Source organism: Desmodus rotundus, chromosome 2 (assembly GCF_022682495.2).
Source record: "Desmodus rotundus isolate HL8 chromosome 2, HLdesRot8A.1, whole genome shotgun sequence".
Lineage (NCBI taxonomy): Eukaryota > Metazoa > Chordata > Mammalia > Chiroptera > Phyllostomidae > Desmodus > Desmodus rotundus.
In genome coordinates, this window is record NC_071388.1 from 138,302,331 (window position 1) to 138,315,281 (window position 12,951).

Consider the following 12,951-nt stretch of genomic DNA (forward strand, 5'->3'; position numbering starts at 1 on the left):
ATTAAATATGTCGATCAAAATCTGCAGGTATTTGCGAACCTACTACGTTCAGGATAGCTCTCAACACAACGATTCGTGTACTAAAAGGAAGGGTGGGAATGAATTCAAACTGCACATCGTAAAGACTGACGTGGATACCCTGACCGGGTAGATAGCCACGCTCCTCGGTTTTGTTTTCTTCTCTTTCTTTTCTTTCTTGCCGAAAGACAAAACACTCAAGCAGAAACCACAGGGGCGGATGCATCGCTAAGACTGGTGGCACAGACACACCAGCTCGCGCGCACCGAGCTCCGGCAGCTCGGTAGGCGCAGCGGGTCAGCTCCCACCCGCGGCTTCCCGGCGCCCGAAGTCTTAGAGCGGACGAGGCGTCCCCCCAGAGGAAATACAGGGCGCCGCAGACACCCCCGGAGGAGTCACCAGCCATCCGCCCCGCCTTAAGGTCCTCTTCTTTTTGGGTTCCCCTGGCCATTCGGGCGTGAGCTCCAGAGGCTAGTGGAGCGATTAAAAAACAAGGTGCTCCGGCTCGCGGACCACAGCCACCAGCCCGCTGTCACCCCGTAGCCTAGCAGGCCGAGCAGGCCGGACGCCGAGGCCTCGCGCTGACAAGCCTCCATCCGCCCCGCCTCCTCGCTCTCCAGCCGGCCCCGCCCTCTCTCTCTCTCCCTCTCTACCCCTCCACCGCTCCCGCCTCGCTAGCTCGACAATCTCTTGGAGCTCCGGGCTCGGCACCCGCGCTGCGCCCCACAGCCGCTGCCGCCGCCGCCGCTCCGCCGCCGCCGCCGCCGCGCAGCGTTCCTTCACGGTGCCTGCCTTCCAGCCTCGGACCGGAACCGGAAGTTTAGGGGGCGGGGCCGGTGGAGGCCAGGGGACCGAAAACGCGGCCGAGCTCGGAGTCCGGAGACGGAGCGGGAGCCAGAGCCTCGACCAGAACTTGCCTGTCTCTTGTACCGCGGCTGTCGCTGCAGCCCGTCGCTCCTTCCCCGCGCCGCTGCCTCCTCGGCCGCCGCTGCCGCGAGCTCGGCTACTAGTGGTCCGCAGACTTTGGGTGTCCGGGCTGAAGGTCGGTCCGGACGTCGGACCCAGCTCGGTTCCCGGACTGTCCGGGCGGCAGCGGGCGCCGGCGCCGCCGCCTCCTCGTCGCCTCAGCCTGGCGTTTTGTTCTGAGAGACCCGAGAGGCGAGCGGAGCTGACAGTGATTTTGACAGTGATTTAAGCCTGCTTTGTTGTTGTTGGCTTTTCGTTGTTTGGTTTAGTGTGTTGTGCGTGTGTGTGGCGGTTTTTCCCCCGTGGTGCATTTCTTTTTATTGTTGTGCTCTTTTTGTTTTTCCTCTTTTTTTCTTTTTCTTTTTTTTTAAAACCCCGTGAACGTTTTTTGGTCGGGGCTTCCGAATATGTTTTATGACGGTTAATTTTACACCAGGAGGTTTGTCTCCGAGGAAGATCCAGGGAACTGGATATCTAGCGAGAACTTCCTACGGCTTCCCCGGCGCCTCGGGAAAATGGGAGCTGCTGCGAAGTTGGCGTTTGCCGTCTTTCTTATCTCTTGTTCTTCAGGTAGGTGCCTGGAGCGCGGCGCGGCGGGGCTGCAGCGGCTGCTTGCTGCCGCGGCTGGCGGCCGCGGTTGTTGTTGGGTCGGCGAGCTCCGGTGGAGCCTGGGGAGTTCCCCGCCCCCCCCAACCCGAGCCCCTCGGCTGCCACCCCCAAGGGTCTGACTGTGATCTGGAAACCTCCATGAATTTTCCTCGTTTTGAGTTAGGCTGGTAACTGATAAGAGTGCCTGCTCTGTTGTTGTGGAAGTGAGAAAGTCATGGTTTTGTGGCCATAACACTGGATGACAGCGCCGGTTGGGTTGCAATTAAGCCGCAAATACCACAAGTGACAATTTATGCAAAGGTTTGAGACCTGAAAGGCGTATCCCGACATGTCATCTAGTGTGGCATCCAAAATAAGGGTTTTTTTTAAATCGTCTTTTAATTAATGTTTCACCAGTACTCTGACTATAACGTCAGAGATCAAGTCAGTTGCTACTTAATTTTGACCGTGAGAAACAATGGATCATAATCAGCAATTTCATCTGGGTCTCCTCTCACGTTTTCTTCAACTTCAGAGTCCAGCAATGTTAAAAATAGTTGTAGTTGTTGCTGTTGGAGTATTAACTATAATCCAGTACAGACGAGGTATGCCGCTGTGTGTTGTAATGTTACTGGCTCTCAACCACCATTTATGTGCTTTTTTTCTGGCATAGATTTTGCTTACCTACGGAATACCTATTTTAAATGCGTTGTATTGAAGCATTGTTTTGGGGTTAGAATAGCCCATTTGAAATTGTTCATGCTGTCAAATACACTATATTCATAAAATAGGTTTTGGCCCAAGGTTGGAAGAATAATCTGGCCCTTTTGTATTTGAAATTTTGATTTTGTGAATACGTTCTATGGTTGCAACCAGTGGTTGGAAAACTATCTAATCTTTTGTATTTGAAATTATGTAAATGAATACAGCATCTAGCTCAAAGGTGTGCAAATGTACATAACAAGAGAGTTAGTTCGAAAGATGAACAATTTTAAAGTCGCGGTGGATCTATTTATCATAAAATTAAATATTCAGTTACTAGGTTGTGAGATAGAATAATGGGGTGGGGGGAGAAATTGACAGTTTTCATGGCAGTGTCTTTATCTCATTTGCCACAGGGAAATTAGAGGGTGGTAGTCTTTTCTTTGTGTACCTCTGTGGTGTGTGTGTGTGTGTGTCCATCAGTCCGTCCTCCCCACCCCCCTTTTTAATAGAATCCTTTGTAATGTAAAGAATTTTGCTGAATGGCACGTTTCCTTGTGGTTAATAAATGGATAAAGTCTAGTCCTATGTCTGTAGTGGTATTGATCAGTTCTGGGTGGGCTGAATGTGTTGTGAAATGGCGATCATTGCCAGAGATTAAAAGAATCATGTCTGTTTAAATGGAAGAAGGTACATGCTTAAGGCAGGCTGACAGTTCTTTTTGTGCACGGTTTGGGAAGGAAGATAAACAATGGTGTCTGTGAAATGAATGAATACCTTGATAACATTAAACATCTTTTGTGACATGACTTAATCATGAGGTTTTTATTTTTCCGGTTGTACTCCTTCTCCTCTGCCCCTATATGTTCTGGTTGGTGAACTCCTCTTGTTCCAATCCCTCTTTCTGATCTCCTGCCCTTGAGGAGGAGGGGCATCATGGCCACTGACCAAAGAATTGTGGACAATATTCCCCTCCCAAGCTCACCTGAGTCACACTCATTGGTGAAGGAGGTTATTCTTGAGCAGTCTTAAGGTATTACTTCTGGAAAAGCAGGCTGCCACTACAGATCTTATAATCTTACAGCTTTCTCTGCTTGGTTTGGGAGTAAAAAAGAATTGAGCATTAGTTTGTTGTTGGATTATTTTCGCTGGGCCAAGAGGTCAATAGCTAAAATTTTGAAATAAAATAATTTGTTGCTATAGAGCATATAGATATTCTACTTACATTAAACTAATATTAAATATTTTTTCATAGTTTTTAAAATAAACATCCCTAATTGAACTAAAATATTCTATTGAGAATAACTTAAGTAATCTTAAACACTTTAATCCACATTTATATGTGAAGGTTTTTAGAACTTAAAACGTCTGCTTTTTTAAAGGGCTCATGTTGTGAATCAAATGCACTCTAAAAAAGGATTATTATGTTTATTTTCCTAATTGATTTTTCTATGTAATTTGTAATCTGGCACAAGGATGGATATTTTTATGAGAATTAATTTTTTTTCATGTTTCCAGTTTTTTGTTTATGGATATTTGAACATTTTAAATCAGATGGAGAATAGTAGTAAAGAACAGTTCTATTTCAGGTGTTTAGGATAGATGTTTACTGTTTTCTTTAGTATTACATGGATTTGTATTTTTCAGTTTCCATTCTGTGGTATGCATACTGGAGACTGAATGTACAGACTATTCCTGTAGGGTATGGCCAAGTGTATAATTTTCTCCTCTCATTCTGGGGGAAACATTCTTGTGTTTTACCCTCATCTAGAAATGTCTACAGATTCGCTTTGATTTTGATTTTTTTTTCATTCTTCTTATTCTTCCTCAGATTTTGTTTCACACAGAAACCTTCTTAGTCTTTTTTTGTTTTTAAAGCATTGTGGTTAATTAGTACCTTTTTCCACAATTTGTTAAAATAGGAGGATTAGTTTAATACTTATTCTAGTTCTTAGTTTTATACAACCTAAAGTGATGCAACTGTTGTGGAGTAAGTTGAGAATTCCTTTGGATTCTGTGGGAGCTGGAGCAGTCTGATTCATATATTTAATGAAATAAGAAATGGAAATAAAGTAATATGTACATTTCTTCAGTTCAGCTAGGAAATACTGTGTGTAGTTCTGTGATAAGTATATGTGGTTGGAGGGGAAATTGACAGTGCAGTGAATCTTCTGGGACTCTTCAGAACTTTAGCTAACAAATGATAGATATTAAATGCTTTGTTTTCTGAAAGGCAGAATCTCTTAAATGTAGTCTGTGATCAAATTCATATATAATATATTGGAACATCAAGAGTAGATGAGAAAGTAAGTAATCCACTCCCCCATTCATTTAAAAAAAAAATTTAAAGTTTATGAGAAGCCATCAGTTTTCAAGCTTGGGTGACCTTTGGATACCTCTCCAGCACCTCTGCCCCAGGGCACATTTGGAGACTTTTTTGGTTGTTCCAGCTATAGGGGAGGTGGGAAGGGTGTGCTACTGGCATCTAGTGGGTATAGAGGAAGGATGCTGCTAATTATCCTATAATGTACTACACAGCCTTCCACAACAAATAATTATCTGGCTCAAAATGTCAGTCATGTTGAGGTTGAGAAGCCCTACTTTAAACTTTTAATTTTTAAAAGCATTAGTATGTTAGTAAAGGTGCTCTGCTTCCCCTCCCAAGTTATCTAAATTTTATAAGTACGTAGTATTGGTGATCCCCAGGTGACCTTGTATTAAGAGTTTTCATCTTTTCACTATCTTTTAAAATTAGAGAAACAGACTATAGGTATATATACATTATTTCATTCTATTACACTTTATTAAAAATAATTTGCTCTTATGAATACACTTTCTCCAGTCATTTGTTATGATGGAATGCTCATGAAGATTACACATTTATGGATATGATGAATGATTGATTGGTCAAGGTATAGAGTTTACTTATATTTGCTTTTGATCCAGTAGTTTATTTGCCACAATGATCGTCTTTAAGGATATTTTCTTTTATCCTTACAGAAATTACCGCCTGGACAATGTGTGTATGTGTGTGTTTAACATGGTGCCTGAAAGTTTTGTAAGTTTCATATTGAAGAAATATGTTCACTATTACATGTTTCCTGAATGATTCAAGGTGTAAATTCATTTTTTTAAAGAGTATTTTTTTTTGTGTGTGTAGCTAACTTTAAATTCAAGAAACTTAAAATGATTTCTTAATTACATAATTTTCTTGAGAATCATTAGCAGAGTTTTGGTTACCATTAGGCTTATTTAAGCTGTACTAAATAATATTCTATGATCTATTGTGGACCCTTGTCCTTTTTAAGGTTAAAATTTGACCATAATTAAAAGTGCTTACTCTGTTTTGAAGTCTGGTTTTAAGGAAGTTAACTCATCCAGCCACAATAAGAATTACAGTGAAACTCTTAAAATAAGTAGCATTAAAATGGTGAGAGGAAAAATTCTGAAGTCACTCCCACAAAAAGTATGCAAATAAGCCTTATAATGTCTTTGTGGCACACCTCCCATATATATATTTGATACTAACAGATTCACTGTTTAATGAAAAGTAAAGTATAATTAAACCAAATGAGATTTTAATAATCTCTAGATTGTCCCACAGACTCTAAAACTGCTTTGTTGTTTTTTTATTTTTGTAAATATGCTTATTTTTCATCTTTGGTATCTTGTAAATCTGTGATTTAAATTTCTCTTTTCATGCTCTCCTATGTTGCCATTTGTCATGGTGCCCCTCACACAGTAAGTTATGTACAGTTGGCAGAGCTTGATATTGGGATCATTAGTATCCCTTCACTTTTTATTCTGTATTCTATAACTCATTATTTCTTCCATTATATTAATATTTCCCTTGCTACTTTCCTCCCTTCTTTGTTTACTCTCTTCCTCCTCTGTTCCTTCTGTACTTCCCTGTACTGTAGACTACTTGCTTATGGAACCCACTCATTGCTTGCATTAAGGGTGGCTCAAGAGGGCTCACCCATGGTTTAAATGAAACGGATTGAATTTAGAATGCTTGAGAATTGAGCAGGTAATCTTTTCCACTGTTCTTTCATTTTCTTGGTTTTTGGAATACCACACACACACAGTTTGGAGTAGTGTTACTGTCTTGGAATCAAATGGCTTCGTCAACCTTTAGATTGCTCTTATTCCCTTTTTAGCATTCTGGTTTTCTTTAACTCTTTGCTGCTTTCAAAAAGTCTACCACTTGTTAATGTTCATTCATTGTGACTGTTTAAACCAAAATTTGACCAGACCAGAGAGTATATTTATTGCCACAGCTCTGACCACATTAGACTTTCTCTGTGGTAAATTTAATTCTGTGGGATTATAATAGTCATGTCTAGACAGAACATTGATTTGAAATTGACTATTGAACATGAAAGTTCCAGGAATAGTGTGTAAAGGAAGGAGAAGGAGAAGTCAAGAAGGTAAGAAAACTACTATGGAGAGCAACTGACTTCCGTTCGTTCTCCAGCTGTTAGTCACTTTCATATACCTAATGCATCTAATGATCAGGTTTTGTTTAATAAAGGGACTTAAAGGGAATGTGTTGTCTCTGAGGTTGGATTTCTTATACCGTCAGAATGGTGGCTGAAGGGGAATAGCTGGGAGGTTCTTATGGACATTGGACAGGAATGTGGTTGTGGTGGTCATTAGCCTTGGGTTCTGGTGGCAGCGCTGCCAATGTCTAGCCCAATATCATTTTTCTTACCTGAGTTATTGTACATTTCTAGCTAAGACTAGCCAGCTCCTTGTTACTACTTCCTCTTCCAGTCCATGTACATAGCTGTCTGTTATTTTGACCTCATTAAAAAATAAATCTGAATATGTCACTCCTGCTTAAAACCTTTCACTGACCGTGAGTCACCTTTAGCTTAAAATCTAAAGTCTAAGAATGGCACACAAAGTCCTTTATCATTTGGTACCTGCCTGTTTTCTCTAACCTCTTGGGATAGTGGCTAAGAGCACAGGTTCTTGGGTTAGACTTCATCAGTTTACACGTTTTACATTCTGGCTTCTCACCTTAACCTTGGGCAAATCACTTTGTGTGCTTGTTTTGTCGTCTACAGAATGGGGATATTAATAGTGCCTACTTCAGAAAGTGGTTTGAATATTAAATGTCACATAAGTGCTAGGTACTCTGTTGTGACTCTTCCTCAGCATGAGTCCTATATTCCAGCTATACAAACTCGACTTGCTGTTCTTGAATGTACCATCTTTTATTGTATAGTAATGTGGTACTTTTGTACATGTTATTTCTTCCTCCAGAACATGGCTAACTCCTTGTTTTTAATTGTTTTTAAGACTGAGAAGTATCACCTCTTTAAAAACATTTTTTTCTGCCACTCAACCCAGATTGATTTAGTTGCTTTCTGTTTTCTTATACTTTATAAATTACATTGATGCCAGTAATTATTGCCAATGTATACTTGCCTATATACACTTTAGACTATGAACTCTTCGAAGACATCTCTTTTTTCACCGACCCGATCCTAGATCCTGGCACACAATAGGTGCTCAGCAAATGTTTATTGAATGAAGTGAAATTTATTTTTTTTTATTTCTGAGTCTGAGGTTTTTTAATGCATTAAAGCGGTAAACTTATATTAGATGATCTCTGAACTTTATCTACTGTAAAAACTTTATGATTCTTTAATTTTAAGGTTAGAGTTTAATAACTGTTTTAATAAGAAAAAATAATTTTTTTATTTCTTTTCATTTTCTAAAATGATGTCTCTGATTCTTAGACTAAGTTTTTTGATATAATTTGAATCATACAGACTTAGAAGGGATCTTAGAGGTCTTCAAGTTCAGTGACTTTCAACTTTTTTGACCATATCCATAATAAGAAATACACATTGCATCATGACTCAGTTCCTGTACACATAAATATGTATGAGGGGATGCAAAAAATCCCTGGAATTTATTTATAAAAATTTGTTTACAATTTTTTATAAATAATTCTTACGTGTTTAAACAAAAAATTCTTACATGTTTAAACTTAAGTCATCTTCCAATTACTCTCCATTTGATGCAATATACCTACAAGACGGTTTTTCCATTGCTCAAAACAGTTTTTGAACTTGTTAATTTTGATGCCTTTTAGTGCTTCTGCTGTTTCTGATTCATGTCTTCCAGATTGGCAAAACGTTTCCCTTTGAAGACTTTTTTCATCTGGGGAAACAAACAAACAAAAATTGTTTAAAAAAAAATTGTTGCTGGGGGAGAGATCAGGTGAATAGGGAGGGTGGGACATGTGGGTTATGCCTTTTTTTGGTCAAAAAGTGTTGAACACTCAGCATGGTGTGGGCATGTGTGCTTGTAAATCACCCATCATGAAATGGGCAAACACGTTGAAAGACTCTTCAAAATAATTCTCTGAAGCTGAACACAGCCTCTCACAACAACGCCAGCTGGTACACTGATACAGATGGATTCCTAGAACACTAACCTAAAGGAGGAAGCCTTTGCCACAAGGTGCCTGCCCTCCAGAAGCTAATTCCAGTTTTCTTTGGGTCCTCCCTCATATATGTATCAGAAGTTTCATGAACTAACTCTTACTGTGTGCAGGGCACTTTTATTTATTTTTATATTCTGTTTCATTTAAATTTTTTTATTATGATCTATTAATTAATTCAATGATCAATGGTTAGTGAACTCCTAAAAAATACTGACCCACTTCAGCAGTCTCTTACTCTCTATAACTGGTACTCTTGAGTAGAGAAGATGATGTTTAAGTAAATATTTGCAAAAGAAAATAATGTGCACTGAAGAATATACTCATTATTTAATCTACAATAGAGAATATGTCTTAGGTAGAGAATCAAGGGAGAACATGGACCTGCCCTGCCTGAACTCTTTTCTCTTTTGGATTAGCTGGATGAATTAAGCACACAGGAAGGTGCCAAAACAAAATTAGATTGTAATTTTGAAGACTTCACATTTTTTTCTTTTAGGAAAGATATACTGGAAAATATAGGTCCTAATAATAGGGGAAAAAATGGCTTGGCAGGAGGTTGAGAAGGTTATTCATTTTTTTTAAAAGACTTCATTTATTTTTAGAGAGGGTAAGGGAGGGAGAAAGAAGGTGAGAATCCTTAATTGGTTACCTCTTGTAGGTTACCCCAACTGCAGAGGTGGACCAAACCCACAACCCAGGCATGTGCCCTGACCTGGAATCCAACTGGTGACCTTTTGCTTTGTGGGAGGATGCCCAATCAACTGAGGCACACTGGTCAGGGTGAGAAGGTTATTTATCGTAATATGAAGAGAAAAGTACAATAGGATCAGGAACACAGAGGGCATTTGTGAGTAAACTTGATCATGGATGAAAGGCAAGTTAGAATGAAGGAATTTTGACTAAATCTGAAGGAGAGATTTATATTATGAAAAGTTGTTTAGAATTGTTTGAAGAAGCAGCACCATCTCACTTTAGGGGGTTAAGTGCAAATGTAAAGTCATTAAAACCTAGAGGAGATAGGAGTCGATGCTATGATCGTGATTGGTGTCCTGAATACATGTGTGATATATTATAGGACACAAAAGCAGCCTGAAGTTTGAGGTAGCACTAAATAAAATTGGTAAAGAAATAACAAGCCAGAAGAAAAGAGGAATCACTCTCATAACAAAAGAAATTCTACACACAGATATAGATTTAGATTATAAGCATGAATGAAAACACAGTGTAGATTTGGAAAAGTAAGAGTACGTAAAACCCATGATAGCATAAATGCTCTTTTATAGGGCACAAACTGTATGATGGATATGCAGCCATTGTGCTGTCGACTTAAAGAATTTGAGCACCAGTGGCTCAATATGTTGTTTGTGTTTAAATATTCTTTGAAATCTACATGAGGCATTTTCCTCACAGTAATTTACACTGTTCCATAGAAATAGATTTAGAAATTTTCTGACTTGGTATATCTTATTCATGCCTGAATTCTAAACCTTTTCAATACCATTCTTTTGGACTATATAAAAGCTCTTTTTTTTTCCTTTGGTTGACCATTTTCTTAGTAGCTATAGTCACATTTGGAATGATTTTATTCTCTAATGTTGATGAAGAAAATAAATATAAAGCAATATAGTAATTATTAGAAGGACCCGTGTATGGACGGGTTGCCTTTTAAAAGATTTTAACAATGAATTGTCCTTACGTATTTTAATAAAAATAAGCTTATTAAAGTTTTGAGATAGGATTTTTTTTCCTGGGTAGGATTACTAAGTTTACAATTTATATTTTATAGAAATGAGATCTTGATTATTAGGAACAAAGCTGTTAGTGTTCAAATCTTTATACATGATGAATCAAGCTTGTTCCAAAGCATTATTTCAAGAGAAATGGGCATGGACAAAGTATGAGATATTGAAAAATTTCTAAAACTGAGAATTAAAAAAAATTTTTAAATCAGTATATATTAAATGAAATAATATGCCACATGATACATAGCTGGTTCATAAATCTTACCTATATGGGGTGGGCAAAAGTGGGTTTATAGTTGTGAGTACATGAAACAATTTATTCTTGTAATATTATTTATTAATTATTGTATTATTTATTTGTATTACAACTGTAAGCCTACTTTTGCCCACTCCTGTATGTGTTAGTTTTTAACCTATCTTTGTCTTATTAAAAATGTAGTGTGTAAAACATTTCAACTGAAAACCTACATTTGCTCACTCCTGTATATGTTAGTGTTTAACCCATCTTTAAGTCTTATTTTTAAAGATGTAGTGTGTAGTATGTAAAACATTTAAAAATATGGATTTAGTTCTTGGGGGGTATTTTTTAAATTTGTTGGTAAATTAACTATCAGTTAATGTGAAATACTATTCTGAGTGATTCAGCCAAAGAAAATAGCAATAAAGAGTGCTGAGAAATATCTAGAACATTCAGATATCATGGTTCTTTTAGAAGTTCTTTAAGGTTTCATTGTTCTAGCATGCATTAAAAGGAAACATTGGAGTGAATCTCCATATCTATTTATTTGTTGGAATTTAAAATATTTTTCTTCAGTGTTTAAAATTTTTCATGTAAAAATAAAGTCTTGAAAGATTCTCAAGTTTTTTGGGGGTATCAGCTACAAACTTTAAAAATATGGTCTTTCAGTTTTGAGGTAAATATTTGGAATGTGGTATAATATTTTGAACTAAAATTTTGGAGTCTCTCATTCAGATTCCTTGTTTCCTACTTTTCTTTGACCTTAGCAACCTCTGAGACCCCACTTTATTCATCCCTAAATTAAAGAGGATAAAATAAGCATTAATTTAATTAGTAAATCTTGAACTACATGCTAGGCACTGTGCTAAGTGGTTGGCGTGCAACAGTGGATAAGATAGACATGATTATATCCTTATGGAGCTGACAGTCATAAGTTAATTAATGAAATTAATAAAATAATTATAAATTGTCATATGTGCTCTGACAGAAACAAACAGGGTCCCAAGAGGGTGACTGTTTCTCTCATATCACATGTCACAATCTCTAATTACTTAGTTTATTTATCTACCTATTTATTGTCTGCCCTTTCCACCACTGGAATTTAGGCTGTAAGAGAGGGTGAGATACCTCTCACCTTCATTGCAATACCCCCAAGGGATAGCACAGTTTCTGGCAGAGTAGAAGCTCAATAAATATTTGACTGGCTGCCTGAAGAAATGGCAGGGATGGGATTGGAGAGAGAGTCAGGGACAAGATCACGCAGGGGTTTTGATCTGATATGGGGAGGAATTGGAATGAAATCCAAAGGGCAGGGGGCAGCAAAGAGTTTTAAGGAGAAGCTGGATCTGGGTTATGTGTTAAAATCACTTTGGAAGCTATCTGGAAAATAAAGTGAAAGTATATATAGGAGTGAAGAGGTGAGACCAGTTACGAGGTGATTATTACATCAACCTAAGCTAGAGTGACTCTCTAAGATCACTTCTAGCTTTGACCATTCTCTGTGTTTTAAAGCTTGGCTACACTTACCAGTCTTCCTCTTAGTCACCCGATTTTCCCTACTTATTATTTAAAAAGAAATGGATGGGTTTATTGTGCATATGACAACTTTGAATACAATGTCTTAAAAAAAAATCCAAACCTCAAAAGGAGGTAATAAAATAGACCAGAGGCTATTGAATTTTTGTGGCAAATTCCTGCCTTCAAGTTTTGGATATCTACTAATTTATATTCTTACTTACCAAGCATTCTTATTTCTCTCTGGAACTTTGGCTTTACTTGTTTCCAGATGCCCTTTTTTTTTCCCATGAGATCACCTTTTACTGTTTTAAACATGTAAGGTATTGTTGGTATGGCTGAAGATTCAGAAGTAGAAACTTGGCATATTTTGCATCTTAATTCTTAGGAATTTGATATCTTTATAGATTATAAAGATCTTATAATAAAGGCTGAAAGGATAAATAGTTAATACTATGGGCTATTTATTTTTACTCAGGGCTGTGGACTTTAAGTAGTCAGCTTGAATATTTTTATCTGTGAAGGATTTCAAGCCTCTCCTGTTGGTAGGAGAGGGAGTTGGTGCTTGGCGCAGGGAAATCAGCTTTATATTGGCAGAAATTCAGTAGCATCATCTTTGACTAGGGAAAACTACATGATTACACAGAGATAAAACCAGAAGAGACATTAAACTTTATGAATTTAAAAATATAATGATGGCTGCCTCTTTTCATTTTGTT

At 38.1% G+C, this 12,951-nt stretch overlaps 1 protein-coding gene across 1 annotated transcript in view; it reads left to right on the forward strand.

Annotated features, from left to right (window-relative positions):
• The first annotated feature begins 872 nt into the window (after positions 1–872).
• Positions 873–12,951, forward strand: part of ACVR2A (activin A receptor type 2A) — an 89,182-nt gene continuing 77,103 nt past the window's right edge. Inside the window, exon 1 of the mRNA XM_024569677.4 lies at positions 873–1,554. Within this exon, the coding sequence (XP_024425445.1) occupies positions 1,500–1,554 (55 nt within the window). The 5' untranslated portion in view covers positions 873–1,499. The remainder of the gene's footprint in view (positions 1,555–12,951) is intronic.